The 22,465-nt window shown below is 37.3% G+C and overlaps 1 protein-coding gene across 1 annotated transcript in view; it reads right to left on the bottom strand.

The window, feature by feature from the left end:
• Positions 1 to 10,637: 10,637 nt before the first annotated feature.
• Positions 10,638 to 22,465, bottom strand: part of TMX3 (thioredoxin related transmembrane protein 3) — a 44,350-nt gene continuing 32,522 nt past the window's right edge. The window contains exons 13-16 of the mRNA XM_067698869.1: positions 21,022 to 21,078; positions 17,008 to 17,137; positions 15,615 to 15,683; positions 10,638 to 14,135 (exon numbers count right to left, since the gene is read on the bottom strand). Coding sequence (XP_067554970.1) covers positions 13,875 to 14,135; positions 15,615 to 15,683; positions 17,008 to 17,137; positions 21,022 to 21,078 — 517 coding nt within the window. The 3' untranslated portion in view covers positions 10,638 to 13,874. The remainder of the gene's footprint in view (positions 14,136 to 15,614; positions 15,684 to 17,007; positions 17,138 to 21,021; positions 21,079 to 22,465) is intronic.

The following is a 22,465-nucleotide window of genomic DNA, read 5'->3' as shown; positions in this document are numbered from 1 at the left end:
CATATAAGAATTGAATTGCTATACTGAATAGGACTATTGTACTCCAAAACACACAAAGAAGGTATTAACCCCATAGAGATTATCATGAAAAATACATTTATAACACATGCACACACAGACTGGGGGTTTAATCCCAAAAAGGGTACCTAGAGGATTGAAGCTGTACTCACTGTACAAAAATCAAAACATGATCATCAGCAAAGAAACATATAAAAAGATGCTCCCCATCATATGTTATCAGAGAAATGCAAATTAAAACAATGAGATAGGGCTTCCCTGGTGGCACAGTGGTTGGGGGTCCGCCTGCCGATGCGGGGGGCGTGAGTTCGTGCCCCGGTCCCGGAGGATCCCGCGTGCCACGGAGCGGCTGGACCCGTGAGCCATGGCCGCTGAGCCTGCGCGTCTGGAGCCTGTGCTCCGCAACGGGAGAGGCCGCAACAGTGAGAGGCCCGCGTACCGCAAAAAAAAAAAAAAAAAAAAAAAAACACAAAAAACAATGAGATAGCATGATGCATCTATGAGAATGGCCAAAATCTACAACACTGACAACGTCTAATACTGACGAGGATGTAGAGCAACAAGAACTCTCATTCATTGCCGGTGGAAATGTAAATGGTGCAGCCACTTTGGAGGACAGTTTAATAGTTTCTTATAAAACTAAACATACTCCTACCATATGAACCAGCAATCATGCTCCTTGGTGTTTACCCAAAGGAGCTAAAAGCTCATGTCCATACAAAAACCCTGCACGTGGATGTTTACAGCAGCTTCATTCACAATTCCTGAAACTTGGAGGCAACTAAGATGTTCTTCGGTAGGTGAATGGATAAATCAACTGTGGTATATCCAGACAATGAGCTACTTATTATTCAAGGGCCAAAAAGAAATGAGCCATCCAGCCATGAAAAGACCTGGAGGAACCTTAAGTGCACATTACTGAGTGAAAGAAGCCAATCTGAGAAGGCTACACCCTATATGATTCCAACTATATGACATTCTGGAAACATCAAAACTAAGGAGACAGTAAAAGACCAGAGGTTGGGTTAGGGGTTGGTGGGGGCGGAGAGGAAATGACTAGATGGAGCACAGAGGATTTTTAGAGCAGTTAAAATACTCTGTGGGGGCAAGAGGGAAGAGATACGGGAACATATGTATATGTATAACTGATTCACTTTGTTATAAAGCAGAAACTAACACACAATTGTAAAGCAATTATACCCCAATAAAGATGTTAAAAAAAATACTCTGTGGGATACTATGAGGTGGGATACACGTCATTATACGTTTGTTCAAACCTATATTCTATATGTCATATAGTAGTAGACATATGTAATTTAGCAGTAGCTAAAACTATATATATTTACTGTCTAGTAATACTATGTATTTACTACTCCCAGAATGCCACTAAAGGTGCTACTTTAAAAATGTAATATAGTAGTACAAAATTAATGTACAATAAAGGCACAAGACATGGGATGCTTGTGAGCAAAGAGATTAGTAAACATAAAGGTAAATCTAATCATAAAGTTAATAATAATGGATGATTTTGTAGCATCTGAAACATACATTATTAGACAACTAAAAAATAATCTCTGTAATAATATTTCCATTTAAGGCTGTCTTCTTCACATCTGATGATGTAATAATATGGAAGATAATAATGAAATATTCAGAGTTATAGGTGTTCTGAGTGCTCTCTATACGTTGGAAGATTGGAGTTTTTATATAAGGTGAACTTTACAAGTTGACAAGTCAAAGATTTTCTTGTTTAATTTCACTACCCACATCATTAAACCTTCTAGAGCTTTACTACTCTCGTTTTAAAAATGTGAAAATAATTCTGCACCTTTCACTTTGCTAATATCAAATGAAATATGAATGATACAATGGTTTGAAAGTCTTAATGTACAATAGAACTGAAAGAAGTATAGGGAGTTGTTCAATGGGTATAAAGTTTCAGTTAAGCAAGATGAACGACTTCTAGAGACCTACTGTGTAACATCATGCCTATAATTAACGATACTGTATTGGGTACTTAAAAAGTTTGTTAAGAGAGTAGATAGATCTCATCTTAAATGTTCTTAGTATAAAAATCAAAATAAAACAAAAGGGCATGTGGAAACTTTCAGAGATGACAGCTGTGTCTATTATCTTGATTGTGGTGATGGTTTCATGGGTACATGCATATGTCCAGATTTATCAAATTGTAACATTAAATATGTGCAGTTTTTGTATCAATAAAACTGTCACAAAGAACAAGATTTATATAACCACATGAGATGGTTTTTTTATGCATCTGCTTGGCTAGGCTGAAAAGCATTTTCCAGAATTCCCTTTCCTGTATGCCTCTCATTAGGATGGGCCACAAGAGAATTTTTTTAATTGAAGGATAGTTGATTTACAATATTATATTAGTTTCAGGTGTACAGCATAGTGATTCAGTATTTTTATAGATTATACTTCATTAAAACTTTTTATGAGGGCTTCCCTGGTGGCGCAGTGGTTGAGAGTCCGCCTGCCAATGCAGGGGACACGGGTTCGTGCCCCGGTCCGGGAAGATCCCACATGCCGCGGAGCGGCTGGGCCCGTGAGCCATGGCCGCTGAGCCTGCGCGTCCGGAGCCTGTGCTTCGCAACGGGAGAGACCACAACAGTGAGAGGCCCGCATACCACAAAAAAAAAAAAAAAGAAAGAAAGAAAGAAAAAAAAAAAGAAAAAAAGAATGTATAGCAGCTCACAGGATCTCCACATGTTATCTGACCATGGAGCGAAGACTGTGACAGGGAGAGTTAAATGGAAGCCATTCAAACTGGCTCTGCCTTTGTCTTCTGGTTTTGTTTTTACTTTTTTTTTTTACATTTTACTGAAGTTTAGTTGATCTACAATGTGTGTTAATTTCTGCTGTACAACAAAATGAACAGTTATACATATATATTCTTTTTCATATTCTTTTCCATTATGGTTTATCACAGGATAGTGAATATAGCTCTCTGGGCTATACAATAGGACTTTGTTGTTTATCCATTCTATATATAATAGTTTGCATCTGCTAATCCCAAACTCCCACTCATTCCCTCTCCCCCTCCCCCTTTCAAGGCTCTGCCTTTGAAAATAGTAAACCAAAGGCAATACCACATTCCTGGAGGGACTGCAGAATTTACTGCTGTCATCAAGGACTTAAAAAAATGGTGGTTCCATTCAAGTCGCCTGTTGTGCCTGTATAGAAAACAGATGGGTATTGAAGAATGAAAGTAGATTATTGAAAATTTAATCAGGTGGTGACTCCAACTGCAGCTGCTGTTCCGGATGTGATTTCTTTGCTGGAGCACAGAACACATCCCCTTGTATCTGGTAGGTAGCTATTGATCTGGTAAATACTCTGTACCAGGCAAGCTATGGTGTGCTGGCCAAATCCAGCATGTAGCCTGTTTTTGAAGAGGCCTTGAGCTAAAAAATATTTTTACATTTTTTAAGAGTTTAAAAAAAGTAAAGAATATGTGACAGAGTCCATATGTGGTCCTCAAAGCCTAAATTATTATCTGGCCGTCTACAGAAAAAAAAGGTTTGCTGACCCCCTGTGGGGCTTTAAAGAAAATATTTTTATGTTTCTGCGTTTTGAGGACTTTCAGAGCAAATTTTACTCAAACTTGGGATCTGAGCTGAAAGCAAGTATTGGAAAGTAATTTATGAGTGTTCAAAAAAAAAAAAATCTCGATGTATTGCCAAGATTATCACAGGAAACAAGAATTTACTATAAGGCCTACTCTACTTTTTTCCCCAACGTTCATTTTGAAAAATTTTAAACCTACATAAAAGTTGCCAGAATAGTACAACTGGTGATTCTAGGTGGAGGGTACATAATACCCACATGTCCTTTACTTAGAATTATCAATTGTAAACATTGAGCCACATTTGCCTTACTTATTTTTCTTTCTAATATATACAATAAGAAGTCTTTATAATGTATTTTTTAAAAAAAACGAGAACACCCAAAACTGATGAAAAGCAGAGTTATTGGGGCAAAGCCATGGTACCATCTCTTCTCTTTCTAACGGGCATCACTGCATGGGCACTGGAAATTTTAGTTCCTCATGTTTTCTTATTATTCTACAGTCTGAAGTCAAATAATCCAATTTCCTAGTGAAGAAACTATTCTTGAGCACAGGAGTCCCATTATCTAGAACTGCACTGCACTGTAGGGTGGTCCAGCAGAAATGCCCTCCCGCAGAGCTGTGCTTTGGCTGTTTCTGGCTTTGGTCTTAACATTACTAAGTGGACATCTTGGCACACAATTTATATTTGGGAACAGCTACTGGTCCCATAAAATCTTGTTTTACATTGAATTGTGTAGAAGCAAGAAGCACAACTGTGCATATACTTTTGCATTTTAAATTTCATTTTCCACACAAATGACTCATGAGGATGAAGTGAAAGTTTGAAACCTGGAGGGTCATATCTCCTTAGACCTCCCCTGTCTCACACGCCCCCTTACAGAAGGGGTTGATTTCAGTCCCCTGAGCCATCGCTCATCTTGAGGGGAAATGAGAAGTAAATCATCCCAGCTGCACATAACCTACTTTCTTGTGTTCAAGAATAAATATCACTTTCCTGAAGCTGCTACTGCTATGCCAGTGAGTTGACTCGCAGTCGGCCAAGGCCGAGGGGTCACAATGGGGCTATTGAAGCATGTCATGCTCTTGCACCGTCTTTGACTTCTGAAGGCTCACAAGGAAATCACAAAAAATACAACTTCTCTCAAAGGCACTGACACTCTGACCCCTCCTACTAATCAGTTAAGCCATTGGTTCACCACGTGGAGTACACGTGGAAATCAACCGGGGAAGGTTTTTTTCTCTTTGTTCTGGCTTCAAGCAGAAGTTCATCCAAGACCAACCAAATAGATTTTCTAGGATTTATGTACATTTCATCTGAGGCAATCGATGCTCTTGTAATTCTGATAAGCCCTGTTGGTTAAGAATCCCTGATAAGCCCTACTCGTTAAGAATCCTTGACTTAAAATATAGTAATTATTACAAAGTCTTAACAATTTTAGATGGACATTTGCAAAAGAGATATTTATTTTTCCATTGTATTTGAGGGGCAGAGAATGTCTGATTACCTAAAAGTTTCCATGTTCTTGCTTCTAATCTATTCTTATTTTCAGTGACCATATAGATTTTAAGATTTTAGATCCTAAGCTAAATAATATAACAATCTTCCATATTAATACATATTTTACATGTTTTATAAATACAAAAATATTTCCAAAGCTTATGATTCTTTTATGTTAATTATCTTTTTTTATTGCTGAAGTCATTAAGCATTTAGATACTTTTGGAACATGCATTTAATATCTTCAACTAAAAATGTGTGCTTTTGATTTTTTAAAAAATCAGAAACCTTCAACTCTAACACCCTAGTGATAAATACATCATTATATAAATACACTATATTCAGTTACTCATTCATTCATTCTACAAGTCTTTACTGAATGCATAGTTCATGCCAAGCATGTTTTAGCAACTGGGAGTATAGCCTTGAAAAAAAATAAAGTCTGACCATTCAGAGCTTACATTTATTGTGTATTTGAGAGGGGAAACAGGCAACAAACAATGGATAATATTATAAAGAAGAGCTTATACAAAACAAAGCTGCAGAATAAAGGGGTTAGGGAAAGTGGGAGGCCAGGAGGTGTAATCCATACAGACTGGTTAATAAAGGTGTTAATGGGTAGGTGACCTAAAATAAGGAGAGCGTGAGCTGTGAGGACATCCAGGAGAACATTATTCCAGGCCAAGGGAACAGCAAGGACAAAGAAGCATGCTTGGTGGGTTTGGGGAACAGCGAGGGGCAGAAGGCTGTAATGGAATGAACAAGAGGAGGGGGGAGATAGGGAGGAGAGAAAAGTGGTAACGAGTGGGGACTGAGAAAAAGCATTATAGGCTGTATCAGTTGGCTAGGGCTGCCGTAACAGAGTACCACAAACTGGTGGCTTAAATAACAGAATTTTACTGCCTCACTGTTCTTCTGGAGGCCAGAAGTCAAAGGTCAAGACGTTGTCAGGGTTAGTTCTTGAGGCTGCGAGAGAGCATCCATTCCATGTCTCTTTCCCAGCTTCTGGTGGTTTGTTGGCAATCTTTGGTGTTCCTTGGCTTGCAAAAGCATCACTCCAATCTGTGCCTTAATCTTTGTATGGCATTCTCCCTGCATGTGTGTCTGTCCCCAAATTTCCCTTTTTGTGAGGACACCAGTCATACTGAATTAGGATTCACCCTACTTCAGTATGACTTTATGCTAACTAATTATATCTGTAACAAACCTATTTCCAAATAAGGTCACATGCTGAGGCACTAGGGGTTAGAACTTCAATGTATGAAGTTTGGGGGACATATTTCAACCAATAACATAACCAAAAACATGGGTATTATGCTGAGTAAGATAAGAAGCCACTGGAATGTTCTGAGCAGACAAATGCCACGATCCTCCTTGTATTTTAAGAGGATCCCTTTAGCTGCTCTTTTGATGGTGGACTGCAGTCAGGCAAGGGTGGAACAGCAAAGCCTGGTAACGGATACAGCAGCCTGAATAGAGATGGGAACCTGGAAAATGGTGTGAAGCCTGACTTCTTTAAAGATACAGCTAAGGCTTCCCTGGTGGCACAGTGGTTAAGAATCCGCCTGCCAATGCAGGGGATACGGGTTCGAGCCCTCGTCCAGGAAAATCCCACATGCCACGGGGCAACTAAGCCCGTGCGCCACAACTACTGAGCCTGCGCTCTAGAGCCCGTGAGCCACAACTACTGAGTCCACGTGCCTAGAGCCCGTGCTTCGCAACAAGAGAAGCCACTGCAATGAGAAGCCCGCGCACCGCAACAAAGAGTAGCCCCTGCTCGCCGTAGCTAGAGAAAGCCCGCGCGCAGCAACGAACACCCAACGCAGCCAAAAATAAATAAAATAAATAAATTTTAAAAAAGAGATACAGCTAACAATTTCTCACAGATTAGATATCAGGTGTTGAAGGAAAGAAGCTATGGATAGATCCAGGGTTTCTGAGCTGAATAATTAGAAAAACGAAGTTACCATTTACTGAGATGAGAAAGACTGAGTAAAAGCAGGCATTTGGTGGAAAATCAAAGTGTTTAGGACATGGTGTTTGAACTGCCTATTAAACACCCAAGTAGAGATGTCAAGTCAGATATACAAGCTGGAGATAACAGATTTGTGAGATTTTTAAAATCAAGAGACTGAATGAGGAGTGATGTTGAGTACCTGCTAGTAGTCTCATTGACCACTTGGAAATTCTCTTTTGTAAAGTTCCTATTCCCATCCTTTGTGCATTGTTTACATTGGGTTGTCTTTTCCTTATTGATTTACAAATGTTCTTTGTATATTCTGGATAGAAGTCCTTTGGCAGATGTAAAAATTGTGAACATCTTTCTTTTCACTGTCTAATGGTGTCTTTTGATAAAAAGAAATTCTTAATTCTAATGAGATTCAATTGATACTTTTTTTCATGTTAGTCGTCTTGTGTCCTCTTTAAGCAATTGTTCTACACCAAAGGTCAGGAAGATTTTCTTTAAGAAAATTTTTCATATTTAGGTCTATGATCCATTTTGAATTAATTTCTGTGTATGGTGTTAGGTGGGATCAATCAGTGGTCACTCTTTTTCCCCATGGGATAGCCAACTGATTTAGCATCATTTACTGAAATCCTTTTCCCCACAGAAATTCAGATAAGAAAACAATGTACAGCACTTACTACTTCCTGGAAATACCGTGTTTTTCCAGATAGAGAGCTAGGAGATCATCATTTGACAGTAGAGTGAGCAACGTGGTGGTCAGGAGACTCTTAAACTATCGTTCCCTGTGGCCATATGTGAGTGATTCTTAAATTAATCCTGAAGCAAGGAACTTGGCTTTTGCAAGTAAAAAAGGAAAATGTTTACCTCAGTCACATACTGTTGGCTTCAGGGAGAAGGCTCTCTGCAGAGCTGTATGCTCCCTTCCTGTTTTCCCATGCTGTCTCTTTCCTATAAGGACCTTCCCGAAGATCACAGGCAGTGGCCAACACACCCTAACGTCTTGACATTTTTCTACCGAGTCCCATAAAACTTCAGCCTCTTTATGCACATACATGATAACACGACCGAGTTTAAGGTTCCCAACTTCACTCCTGAGAAGGGAATGGGGGGGACAAGCCACTGCCCCCCCCATCAGAGATAATGAGCAAGGGAGGTTAAGTGACTTGTTCAGATTTAAATAATTATTGAGCGATTCTACTCAGATATCAACCGCAGTTTATCTCCAAAGGCTCTTTAAACTATACTTCATGCTATACATTTAAAAAGATTAATCAGAAACTAACACACCATTGTAAAGCAATTATACTCCAATAAAGATGTAAAAAAAACATTAAAAAAAATAGATTAATCATCAACGACTTTCCTCCATAATATCTGAGGAGTACCTCATAATTTAATAAACTGGATCTTTCTAGAAAAAAATGTTCCCGGTGTATCTTCCTAGAGGTCCTTAGGCACCTGTGGAAATTACCGTTATGCTTCACAGTTAATATTTAAATCACTCTATGTATTTACAAGGACCATAGAGAAAAACTCATTATTTTGAAGGCCAGCAATTCACAATTTGAGATCATACTGTCAACTGAGAGGAATAGACTGTAGTAAGGGTAATAATTTGGGCAAAAGAGGTTTATATGATAATCCTGAAAACTAAACTACCTAGTTTTTATTAAAAATGTGAAATTAACCTATGTCCAAAAATAGGGTGAATTTTGTAAATTCTTTTACTCCTTTCAAAATCACCTGTTGTACAAAAAGGGAGTAATCTTTTACTTTACAAAAATCTTTAAGTCCTTCTATCAATTATTTGGTTTAGAACAATAAAGTATTGTTTGGAAAAGTCATACAGTCCAGAAGTCTCAATAATGCCAATTCAGAATCTTATAGTTTAACAGTCAGTTTAAGAATAAAAAGGAGACAAAGGAATTTAACACAGATTTATTAGTTACACAGATTAGTTTTGAGTGTACAACATCAAAATACTAAATGTCATTGTATGAGTCATTAAAATCTGATCATTTACTGTAGTTGTGACTGGATTCTTATGGTTTGATATAGAATTTCTACTAACATCAAACATATGTTCAGAAGCTGCAGAGTATCAAACAACTTCGAAGGAAGAAAACCACTGTTCCATAAATCTTTAAGTGACCCTAGTGATGAAGACAGGGATGCCGGATCGATGTGAAAACTCTGAATGAGAGGAAAAATATCCTCAGTTCCTATTACATATTCATCAGTTTCACTCGACTGCTTCATCCACCCAACTAAAATTTACCATATAAAAGCTGGCCGACACCCTTTTGGGACATTTGCTGGAAAGGGAAGGGACGGTTGTGAACGTTGGTGTAGAGGGTGGCTTTAGTGCTTGCATTTATGGCCTTATGCCGGCTTATGTTTACATATTTTCCATGTGGGGATTCTGACCCCCCCAGGTAGCCGGCTGTGTCCCTGGAGATTGCTTTCACCCAGAGCTCCCTCACGTTGAACTGCTCCCCCTCCGTGTCATCCACCCACGGACAGTCACAGACATGCTGAGTAAATCCCAACCCTTCATACTGATGCCAGCTGTATTGTCCTGGTCTCCTACCCTCGGAGTCCCAAAGATCCCAAAGATCTAATAGCAACAATTAGATGCTGAACAACAAATTATATGAGAAGGGAAACTAAGAAAAACAGAAAAGTAGAAAACTTACAAATGAGCGCTTGAAGTAAGCCCGAGTACCAGTTATTGCAGCTAAAAACTCCATGAGGACTGAGGCTGTGACTGCCTTTTACGGCTGTATCCTCAGGAGTACGTAGAAGACATGTAATAAACATTTGCTGAAAGAATAAACTGCAACAAAATAATAGCCCCTTTTTTTACTACCTGTTTAAAACATCTTTTCTGTTTATAGGAATGGACTTAGAAAAAAGTTGAGAGCTCTTATCAGAAGAGGCCCGTCCTAATCAGTCAGTCTGCACACATCCACAGGCTGTGTGGAACCAATTTTGTGGCTGTTATTCCTCTGCCAGAGTGATTCTCACTAAAAGATATGCTCATGGCATAAAATGGGAAAAACAAATTACAAAACATTAATCTGCATAAAGTTTTGTTTTTTCATAATATACTTTCCCCATTTGTCTGCTATTTTAAAAAAGAAAACCTTGAGGCTTTAGATTCCCATTTTAGTGACAGTGAAAGTGAGGGGTGGTTGTGTTGTGTCCAAGATGACACTCTGGCAGTTGGATCAAGGACTCAAATCCAATTATTCTAGCTCTAAACTCTGTAATTAATATTTAAAATGGTCAGGTTTTACAAATACAAAATATATCAAACCTATGAATCTCAGGTTCTTCACCTTCAATATGAAAGAATTAGATTACAATCTTATCTCTATCAAGTCTGTTTAAATTTTAAAACTATGTTTCTATAATTACAAATAACTTACAATTAATAAAAGGAAAAAAAAAAAAACCACCGTGGAAGATGAAGTCTCAACTGTCCTTTTTGCTTTGCATAGAGAATTATTTACATCCCAGACAACCAAAAGATAAATGGTAAAAATAACGAACAGTTATATGTTTTCAATTAATTTATTTTAGAAAAATGAAGATTTACAATTGGTGCCTTAAGGCAGGATATCATGAATTCAACGAGTTAGTAACACAAACTTTCAAAACCCTTTATAGATTAGTCCAAAGTAGAAAATTATTTTTTGCCCACTCTTGGACTCAGGCACATTCAGAAAAAATATATATTTATAAAAATAAAATGGCAAACCTAATCCAACCAATTAATTGATAGTCTTAACATCCTACACTTGTTTATTTGAACACTCTCTATATAAAAAGAATAGCTGAGTGATTTTTCCCTGTCCTACTTCCATATCATGTGAAGCAAAGATGAAAATATTTAAATTACTTTTTGCAAAATCAAAACCCAAAAGCCCCTGAAACAAAACACAAGAAATATCAACAAGAACAAATATCCACTGAATGAAAATATAGCTAATTGTTTTACTATTCATATAGACCCGTCCTTCAGCCGCTAGACATTTGGCTCTTCACGTTATTTCTAACTCAGATACCAGGGAGCACTATGTATAAAGAAGCAAGTGAAAACTCCAGGTCTAATCCACCTAAGTTTCAGATATAGAGAAATATTAACGTATACAATGAAACAAAAAGGACGGCAAGCTATAATGAGGTGCGCTGCTCCATAAAAACATGCACTTTCTCTCTTTGAAATATCTTTAAAAACTGTCTGAGCACCAGATTCAGCAACAGCAAGCATCTAGCATCTTGAATATTAGAAGTCAGAAACAGAACTTTATTGCCACTGAAAGAGAAGGCAAAACTCCAGCTTACTGAAGGGTATTCCCCCTATTGATATGTAATCACAGTGAGATTCATCACTGAATTAGGATGATATCTATGTTCTTCTACAAGATTCATTAAGAAACCTTCCTTTATTTTGAAGTAATTTTTCCTAAAACAAAAACAGCATTTCTAGTAAACGCTGATATCACATTGAGGGGAAAACCATACTAGTGAGCAAAAACTTTCAACTTGTTTTGTGAGGATATTGTGACAATATCCTAAAGTAGAGACAAGTAAAAAGCAAAATTTTAATAAAAAAATTATTCATTTACAAACCATCTACACTTTTTGTTTCCCAAATAGACACATTTTGAAAACACAAACAAGAATATGGGGCAACAGTATAGTGTTGTGAAAAAAGATAACAGAGAACTAAGGCATTAATTTATAGACAAGAAAATCTCGAAATACAAAGAACACTGGACTTTGTTGATACATATTAAGCTTTGCTCCTTTTTTTTTCTTTTCCCTGTTTTGGTCTTTAATTTACAGGTGTGCTTGACAAGAGACAAAACCATGCAGATAACAGACATCTGTTAGTGATAAACATGAAGAAAGAAGCCATGACATTTTTACAGCTTCCTCCTGCCACTAGTAGTGGCTAAGCTGTAACTTCCCTACCAGGCCGAGACTAACGTGAGGCATCTGTATTTAGCTAAGCTTTTCACAGCTGCAAAATAAGCTTGACTGCTGCCAACATTAATATCTATTTTCCAAAAGACTGTCTCATTACTCTTTAGAGAGAAATTTCCTTGTTAAATTAACAGCATTTTTCTCCAGTTTCCATTTAAGAATAACATTTCATTCTAGTATTTCGTGAAATTTCCTGGGACTGCATACGTGCTTCATTTATAAAAATGATAATAATGGGGCGCCAAACATCAAGAACAAGTAAGGACTATATACTAAAAGGTACGAGAGAGCAATTCCTAGTAACTCCTTAGGACAAAGGCACAAGAGCCTCAGGTTAGTAGTGATCAGCTTGGCATCAGAAATAGCCCCAGGCTGCCCTGGGGGCCACAGCCCTAAACAGCTTCACTATCAGGACCATGAATTACATAGTTTTAAAGTGATGAAACATTTAAAAATGTTTCATAACTCAATGAATAACCACCCAGATTATAGTCACTTAATAAAAATCCTAAACTTAGCTAAAATGAAGGCCTCAAACATAAACTAATCTACCATAAACATACCACACTGTTATTTAAAAGATACCAGTTTTCGTACATAACTTGGGATAGAATTCCTATGTTATTCCGTTATGGAGAGAAGATGAGAGGTCATTAGCTGAAATGAATAACAATGGGGAGGACGGAGAAGGTAACTGGCAGATGTCTTTAATCACTGGACATGAAGTTTCTTTAACAGGCTGATTATGCCACTCATTACTCATTATGAACACAGACACGCCCATAATATTACATAACAGATGTATGTCAATAAATTTCATATGTGTATATGTATGTGTGTATGTGTATATATATACATACACACACACTAGATTATAAATTACTATAAAGTTACCATACCATAAAATAAAAACATGATATATATTACTTTTTAAAAAGCAGCAGGAGCTTTTTACGAAAGAAAAAATTTTAGACGAAATCCCAATATATAAAACAGAGAAATAAAAGTATGCTGTTCTGGCTAAAGCAGTGTAGGGGTGACAGAGACCCCCCTCCCTTCCTGCAGTGTTGGCTGAAACACCTTCTCAGTGTCCAGGCATCATTTGAAATCACTGATCCAAGTAAATCCTGTTTCTGCTGCAAAGATTAAACATAAGACTATTTTTTTTTCCCACGATATAGGCCCGTATGAAAGTTTTATAATGTAACTGAGTATAAAGGTAAAAAGTAACATTTCCTCTCCTTTAAAAATAACAAAATAAAATCACTATGCTGTATAAAACCAAATTATTTTATCTCATAGTCTTAATTTGATCCTTGGAAAAAGTTATTAGTTCTCCTTAAAGTGCCTAAATTTTAAAGACTTAATTTTGTCCATATAAATCTTATCCAAAACATGAGGAGAATGGATGGTAGGAGGTGGAGGTGTTATTTTTCTCTATCACACACGTATCTTCTACCTGCCTGGCCAATTTAAGTATTCTGCCCAAGAATCTTAATTTTGTCACAGAATATTCAGATAGAGAAACATGCAAATAGAACTGATCTGGTAGAACAACATCTATAAGGTAAACTTCGATGGAGTGTTTTGATTTTATTTGTTTTAGACAAACGTTTCATCTCTTTGCTCCAAACATCTCCCCATTTACGGAAGGACTATTTTATAACCCATGCAGTTGATGTCAGCAAAATACAAACACCGTGTTCTCTTCTGTAAAGGTCATGATTAAATGTCTAAATTCAATGAATAGACTCTTTAATAATTCGAAATCCTATGAAATATTTTATCTTGGTAAAGTCTCAGTCTTTCTTCTTTTCTAACACATCTTTGGGTTCTTGCACTGCAGGCACCAGAGAGTCCCCACTCCTGGGCTCCTGTTTTTCTTTGCTCTCTTCTACCGGTTCTGGGCTTTCCGTCTCACTTTTGGACACTTCATACCGTTCTTCTATGTAACCTTCGTCTGTGTCAGCTGTGTAGATGCCGTAGCACATGATGCTGATGACACCCAGTGGCAGGCCAAAGAGAAAGCAGCCCATAAGTGGAGAGCTCTTGAATATAGACTGTGGAAAGATAGTTACATCCCTCATTTGTATTCTGATATAAAAAGCACAAATGAATTTAAAACCACCACAGATTTCTTCCTCTTGCTGCCATCCAACTTGCTTTTAGTTCCAGTGAATCAATGTCAATATTTCCGTTGTGACTATCACGTGAAAGGCCCTTTAGAAAGTTTATACCCATGTATGTGTGTATGTATAACCAGCTATTGGCAGCAGAAAAAGGCACCAAGTTGTCCACTACCTTTTCAAAAGATGTTTATTTTTCTCACATTAATCACAAAGGTCTGTTTTGAGATGGCTATTATGTGCCAAGAGCTGTACAGTTATATCCTGGCTATAGGAATCTGCTATGGAGAAGGGTGGTTATTGACCATATAATACTCTCTTCACATAACATTTTTAATAATATTTTACTTGTCCGGTTAGTAGTAAAGCAACATTAACTTAATAATTTCCCTCAGTTTATATACTGTCTCCTTGGGTCCCAGAAAAGTAAAAGCAATTTAACTGAATAGGTTTTGCAACTATAATATATTCTATGGATTGTGACTATAACTCTTGAGAACTAAATAGACAAGTTCAGAGGAGAGCAGGGTCACTTTGGATTGAGATAATGGAAAAAGGCATCACAGAATAAAGGTGTTTTGAGGCAGAAATGTAAGCGTAAGAACAAGGCAGGCCAGGGTACAGTGTGAGCTCAAAGACTGAGGAGGAGAACATGTGAGACGGACGGAGAATTGTGAGGGGCATCACAGGAAAAGGGAAGGAAAGTGATCAGAACTGATTATTTTAGTGGTACTAATTAGGCAGAGGACTGGAGGCAGGGCAAGAGGAAGTGTGAAGACCAAGTGGAGGCTAGGGCAGCAGCCACACATAATGGGATAAGGGCCCCATCCACAGAAAGAAGGTCACTGACAAACTGAAGGATGCACGGAGTAACTGATGAGTTATTAGCGTGACTTTACTTCCCACCAACAGAAGAAGGTTAGCTCTGTTTTGCTTTTGGCCGTAATGAACGAAAATACCCGTGGAGGAGCTCAAGATAGACAACTAGAACTAAGTTAAAGGCTCCAACAAATTCAGGGCTGCCCTGCAGTCAGGCTGACTGACAGTGGAAGCTGGGATCGTAAGAGAGATTTCTTAGAGTTCTCAGCAAGAAGGCTTCAGATCCAAGGGCTGAAAAGGGCAGGAGGAGGAAAGAAACTCTGAAAAACACTTTAAGTCATGCTATCAGGTTCAGTGATTCTGAATTCCAGTTAACTCACCAATCATACAGAAATGAATAATTGGAGAAACTTAATATCCACCTGATTAGTATCTTTTCTTAACGTAAATATGTACTAGTTCTTATCTTGCAAGTTAAGAATATGTACTTTTACCGAATCCTTTGAAATTCCAGATTTTACCTTAGTTAGACATAACCTATATACCGATATAGTCTCAATTATTAGTGACACTAAACACACTGTCACAACTTACCACAATAGTAGATTTGGCATCAAATACTATTCTTTTCAATCTCTGCAAAATGCTATCCCCTCCTTGGGCCTTAAATTTAACAAGAAAAAAACAATTGTTATTTCAGTACTATTATTTCATTTTTCTGTTAGATAATCTTACAATTGCAGGTCAAGAGTTGACTACAAAAGATTACACAGAGCACCTGAAAGAGCCGCGGAGTAAATATTTACTGGTTTCTCTGTCCCACCCTCCTTCTGCTCTCGTATGAACACAGTCTGATTCTCCTCTGAAAATGCATCCTCCCTGGTCACAGTCCAAGCAGCTCGGCTGAGGCTGACCCACCCAAGTGCCGGCCTGCCCAGCTTTTCAGTTTAGCTGAGAGTGTTACAGTTGCTGCAGGATATCCTCACTGTCCTGCAGGGAAAGTCTCTCCGATGATGAAACCCAAAAAGAAAAAAGTGCTGGAAGGCAGAGGGAGAAAAATTCCTGATGAAAATCCATCAAATCCCTGCATTCAGCCATGCCTGGAGTCTGGCTCATTCCCTGAATTTCACTAACTTACAAATAGAAGGGTTCTCACTCATACAGGTGAGCATCATTTCAACAAGTGTTATTTTCACAAATATAAAATTCCTACTATGTGATTAAGAGTGTTTCCAAAGAAGAAATACTTGTTACTCTGTGAGGCAACTTTCAAATAGTTTGTGTAAAGCTGAAACAAGTCTCGCAAAGTAATAATTACATTTCACAAAAGCACTGAAGTCTCTTCTCTTCTTATCTTATTCTAGTATATTGAATTAAGATGCATGTTGGCCACAACCTGCTGAAGTGATTTCATGACCCTCTAATACGGGCTACAACCCAGTTTGAAAAACACTGCAATATGGTTTACAGAAAAAAACAGTTAAGATTATCCATTCATCATTTCTGAGAAATATTTTGTAGGATTATATTTGGAACACTCCACTGGGGCTGGTTTTAAATACATTTCCTGATCTTTTAAGAAACTGTGGTGCTATTCACAGATTTTTTTAGAAAACCAATCCAAGTAACTTAATGCAATTGTATTCTTGAATCCAGAGAGGTACTAAGAGTCAGGAAGTTCACTATCGGATAGCTCTGTACCCTGCAGACCTCTTAGCATCCCTAGCCCCTGACTCTAAATGCCAGTAACACCTCCCCGCATCACTATGACAACCTATGTCCTCCAAATAACATTCCACCCATTAGCAGCCTCTGCCACTTAGGTCCTGGGGAAGGTGACTCTGCGTATCATGTGAGAGAAGCAAGGATGGAGGCCTGCCCCTCACCCCGGGTGATGGCCGACTCTTTCTTTCAGAATCAGAAGAAAATAACTCATTTCTCCTCCACCTCCTCCCATCACCCCATTGCAATTAAAGCAAAAACTCACATCTACTGTGCCATCCAAAACGTTATTAATGAACTGGACCATGTCTTCTGCATTCTTAATCTGTCTATCTAGTAAAAAGTACTGTTGGTTTGAAGTATTCAGTACAACCACAGTTGGGACTTTTAATTCACTGAAAATAGAAAAACAAAAGAAATCAAAATACATGTTAAAGACAGAGACAACAAATATTCTGATACTTATTTGAATTATATCTAAATAACTAGATGTGCAAAAGGAGGGAGCTATAATACCTTTGCCTTCCTTTGTTTACATAAAGAAAAATTCAAATTGTGCATCAATTTAAAAAATAGCTAAATTAACATTTATGAAAACTATTAGTATACAACATCAGACAAATGAGTATTCACGATCAAACCTAAGGATAAAAATTATTATGTATGAAGTATCAATTTCTGGGCAATATAATTCCTGGCCAAAAGTTTATCTTAAATACCATCACTTTAATTATATACAGCCCACCTCAGTTAAAGGGCATTCAGGCAGCTAGAGAAGGAACAGCATGGTCTCCAGAGTTACACTGCCTGTGTTTGGATCTGATGCTTTCCCAAAACTTTGTTTAAGTCTAATACTTTTCATTTATAAATGAATAAAGGTGTGGGGGGCAGGGTACGTATCTTGCTACAGAAGTTAAATGAGAAAATTCAAGTTAAATATCCAGCACATTCCTTGTATCAATACATCATATACATTCAACAAATACTATTCCAAATTCTCTGAATGCCCACTACCCTATGGTATAATCACCCCATCCTCTTGGGTGCTTCAGTGATATACTAGACGTCAATTCAGTTTGCAGACAAAAACCATAATATTACTAATGTGTCATTTACTTCAAATAATTTTTTATCCCTTCAAGAATAGGGTTTTGCGTAATCATAAAAAGGTGCTTAATTCTGTATGCCACCTACATTATCAATTTATGGTTATTCATATGTCCATATGAATGTATTATGCAAAAGTACAAAACTCTACAGTAGAAACAATTTACAGCACTGTATTATCACCACATAAGTAACTGGGTCCAGGAGGTTGCTTTCTTGTTTATAATTCTCTATCCCTCCCCACACCACGTCCTTCTCTCATTGAGGCAAAACATGATCCCTGATGTTGGGCTCAGCCGTGTGGTTTGGCCAATGGGAAGGCACAGAAATGACTGAAGCAGAGGCTTGAAATGTGCTTGCCTTCTTGTGTTTCTGCTATTGCCATGAGAAGAACATCCCCCAGGAAAATATCCCTCCAGGGTCAAGGACATGGAAGACACGTAGGGTAGACCTGGACCTAACTGGCAGCTTGGAGCCACGTCTGGCTGTACCCGGCTAAGGTTAGCCAAGCCCAGACGAGTGAGAGAGAATAAAGGATTGCTGTTTTATGCCACTGGGTATCAGGGTGTTTTGTTATCCAGTATTATTGTTAGGCAATAATTAACTGTAACTAAAAAAAAATCTTAGCTTCATTCTTGTTTATAAAAACATGAGACAACTTTTTAACTTATAGTAGTTTAGTTATCATCATATTGCATCAGTAGCAAAATTCTATTTTTATGGAATGAAGTAGAACCTGGTCTTCCTATAAAAAATCCTATGAAAAAGTTAAATACACAGCTGAACTAGAAACAATTTGTTCTGAAATAATTCCATCTGAGTAACGATGAAAAATAGCACCTCATCCTATTCCCTCTTAACTATACTCACAAAAATCAAACACAAAGTAATTTAACAGACCAAAGGTCTGAGAGTACCCTGTTTACTTTGAGAAAAAGTAAAAAACATCGTCAACACTACAGTGTTAACTGTCTTATATAATATCACGTATTTGCCCTAAGTTAAAAACTTTTAGGCATCAATACTTATTGAATTCTACTAATTTATGTGTCAATACTGATCTTACAGTAGTTAGGAGATTTTGCAGTAAGAGAGATCTGCATTTGAGGACTGGATCTCTTTGACTTACTTGCTGAGCATCCTTTGGCTTATTATTTAACTTCCTTGAGTTTCTTCTAAGAAATTTCAATTTCCTCATCTATATAAAATGGAAATAACAGTACTTATACCTTACTGAGTTAGTGTAAAAGTCAGAAAACATACATTGACAACTCAGTACAGTGTTGGTCACAGGGTAAGTGCTCGTTAAGGACTTTCGATAATTATATAGCCATCATTATATGCCTTCTGTCTTCTCTCAAAAAAAAGCCAAGTATGAATTTTAAAAAAAAACAAACAATAAGAGGTTGGTGGTAGAGATTATTGTTCTCTGACCATAACTGCAGCGAACCTTCTATCTCACAACTCACATTAGAAATAATACTCATGAAGGAATGTCCATCCATCTCTAGAAATTCTGAATATTATCCTGAATCAAGGAGTTATTTATCAGATGCAAATTGCTTTGGCCTCTTGCCCAAAATGTTTTACTGCATCACTTTATTGGCTTGCCTCCAAGGACATTATAAATGGTTGTATCGAAGTCCCTACTATATATACTGTAAAGGTCCTATTAAAAATAAATTTCTATTATAATGTGCCCCCCCTTTATGAGATTATATAGCATAGCAATTTCTCTTAGGTTTCTACAAGGTCAGCCATACTCCTATAAGCAACAGTTATTCTATAGGGGACGGGAAATGTGTAAACAATGTTCTTCTACTTTGTCTTGAGTATTAAAAATTCAAATTGTTTAAGTACCTTTAGTAATTGTATAGATCCTTTATTTTATTTCCCTTTGTCTTGATTTCTTCATTATATATTACATCTGGTACTTTATGTCTTCGGTAAACCCTCTCAAATTCTTATTGGAATAAGGATAATGAATTGATTATAAATGAATAAAGGTACTTTACTTCGTAATTTTAGGCTCTTACCTGAAAATTATGAATGTTATTCTGGGTTTATGAGTTGGTAAAGCTCTGGAGGGCTTCCGCCATCTTCACGTCCAGGCTATTTTAAGACCCATTTTCCAAACACTCTTGTGTTTGCTATTACACTCTGCCTGAAATAACCTCGCTGCATTCTTCATTCAGCTACTTCTCATTCTTTAGACTCTCCCTTAATTACCGGCTCTTGTGGCAAGCGTTTCCTGAGCCCCTGCGCCTTGCTGTGCATTTTGGTGTGGCTGGGTCTCTCCGTGCTTCCAGAGCTCCGTACCACACAGGCCTTCCCACACAGTGCTGGAGTCACTGTACTGTATCACCCAGCAGACCGTGAGCATTTGAAGACAGGGCCTCTATAATTTACTCATCTTTTTGCATCAACAGTGTAATGCCAAACACAGTGTGTGACTTACAGCAAATATTCACTAAACGTCCGCTGAACAGAGTAGGCTTTTATTTGAAACTTATTAATTCAGTATAGATCTGGTAAATGTTTTCTAATATCAACTTTCTGAAGTGACAAATCAGATCTTTACATCATAAGCATAATCAATATTATATTAGAGCTGCAAAGTTTTCCTATAAACTTACTTTAGTCTGTTAAATTCTTCTAGAATAGCAATTAATTCTTAAATGCTAAAAATTTTCTACTTAAGTTACATTTATTCATTAAAACTGAACTTAGGGTTCATATTAAACAGAAACTACAAAGTTTACAAGTTTCTGAATGATGTTTTCTTTCCAAAATACTATAAATTGTCAACATTAAATTGGGAGGTTTTTTTTAGTATAGAGAACTTTAAAGTTTAATAAGTTTCAAATACAGATTTAAAAACTAAAGTAAATATTTAATGGGAGAATATCTGCATTGGCATATACAAAGGTTTGCTTTTTTCAGCTATTAGTCCTGCCTGTCTCTGAAAAACAGAAATTTAAAAATTGATAGAGTCGGGACTTCCCTGGAGGTCCAGTGGTTAGGACTCCGTGCTTCCACTGCAGTGGGCACAGGTTCAATCCCTTGTCAGGGAACTAAAATCCCACAAGCCACACAGTGTGGCCAAAAAAAAAAAAAAAAAAATTGATAGAGTTGATAGCAAAATCATTTCGTCATTTAGCATTTTACTTACTCCATCAGCAAGGTATTTATATAGTCATTTCCATCCATATGGCCAAACTGAAAATCCCTAATCAACAACAACCAAAAAGAACAGAGAAAGAGAGGACAATATTAAATACAAAAAAAAGATAAATACAAAGCACTGAATTTAGGGTTTGGTAAGCATGCAAACACTGTAAACATTTAACATATCAATCACATACAATAAATATAAAAAAGTATGAATCCTACTGTCTTTTGAGATACAAACACGTAACAAATTAAGCAAATTTTAAGACAGTTCTATTTTGTTTCATACTGTGTAACACAAGAAATACATATATCATTGATATATTTGATTAGAAGACTTAGAATAAAAAGGGCATAATAATTAAGTAATGCAACAAATTTATATTGACTGTCTTTTATAACAGTAACAAACTGATTTAGCATACAGGAAAAAATATCACCTATTTTTTATGTTCCTATTAAAATAGGAACATTTTGAGTTCCTATTAAAATCGTCATCTGTATCTGACTTGTGATTCCTCATTTAATTTTATTTCAAATGTATGAGTATACAGGCAACCTCCTTTTATTGGGCTTTGCTTTACTGCTGTTCCCAGATACTATGTTTTTTACAATCTGAAGGTTTCTGGCAACCCTGCTTTGAGTGAGTCTATCTGTGCTATTTTTCCAACAGCATTTGCTCACTTCATGTCTCTATGTCACATTTTTGGTAATTCTCACAATATTTCGAACTTTTTTCATTATTATTATATCTGCTCTGGCGATCTGTGAGCAGTGATTTTTCATGTTACCATTGTGATGTTTGGGGTGCCACGAACTGTGCCCATACAAGACTTCGAATTTAAGCAATAAATGTTTTGTGTGTTCTGACTGCTCCACCAACCAGCCGTTCCCCCATCTCTCTCCCTCCCCCTCTCCCTGGGCCTCCCTATTCCTTAAGACCCAACAATATTGAAATTAGACCAGTTAATAACACTACAATGGCCTCTAAATGTTCAAGTGTAAGAGTCCCCACGTCTTTCACTGCAAATCAAAAGCTATAAAAGATCAAGCTTAGTAAGGAAGGGAAGTTGGAAGCTCAGATAGGCTGAAAGCTAGGCCTCTTCCAGCAAACAATTAGCCAAGTTGTGAATGCAAAGGAAAACTTCTTGAAGGAAATTAAAAGTGCTACTCCAGTGAATACACGAATGGTAAGAAAGTAAAACAACCTTATTACTGATATGCAGAAAAGTTTCTGTGGTCTGGGTAGATCATCAAACCAGCCATAATATTTCCTTAAGGCGAAGCCTAATCCAAAGCAAGGCCCAAACTCTCTTCAATTCTATGAAGGCTAAGAGAGGAGAGGAAGCTGTAGAAGAAAAGTCTGAAGCTAGCAGAGGTGGGTTCATGAGGTTTAGGCAAAGAAGCCATCTTCATAACATGAAGTGCAAGGTGAATCAGCAAGT

This window comes from Pseudorca crassidens, chromosome 12 (assembly GCF_039906515.1).
Source record: "Pseudorca crassidens isolate mPseCra1 chromosome 12, mPseCra1.hap1, whole genome shotgun sequence".
Taxonomy (NCBI): Eukaryota; Metazoa; Chordata; class Mammalia; order Artiodactyla; family Delphinidae; genus Pseudorca; species Pseudorca crassidens.
The sequence above is the reverse complement of the archived record's forward strand: the minus strand, read 5'-3'. Positions and strand labels throughout refer to the sequence as shown.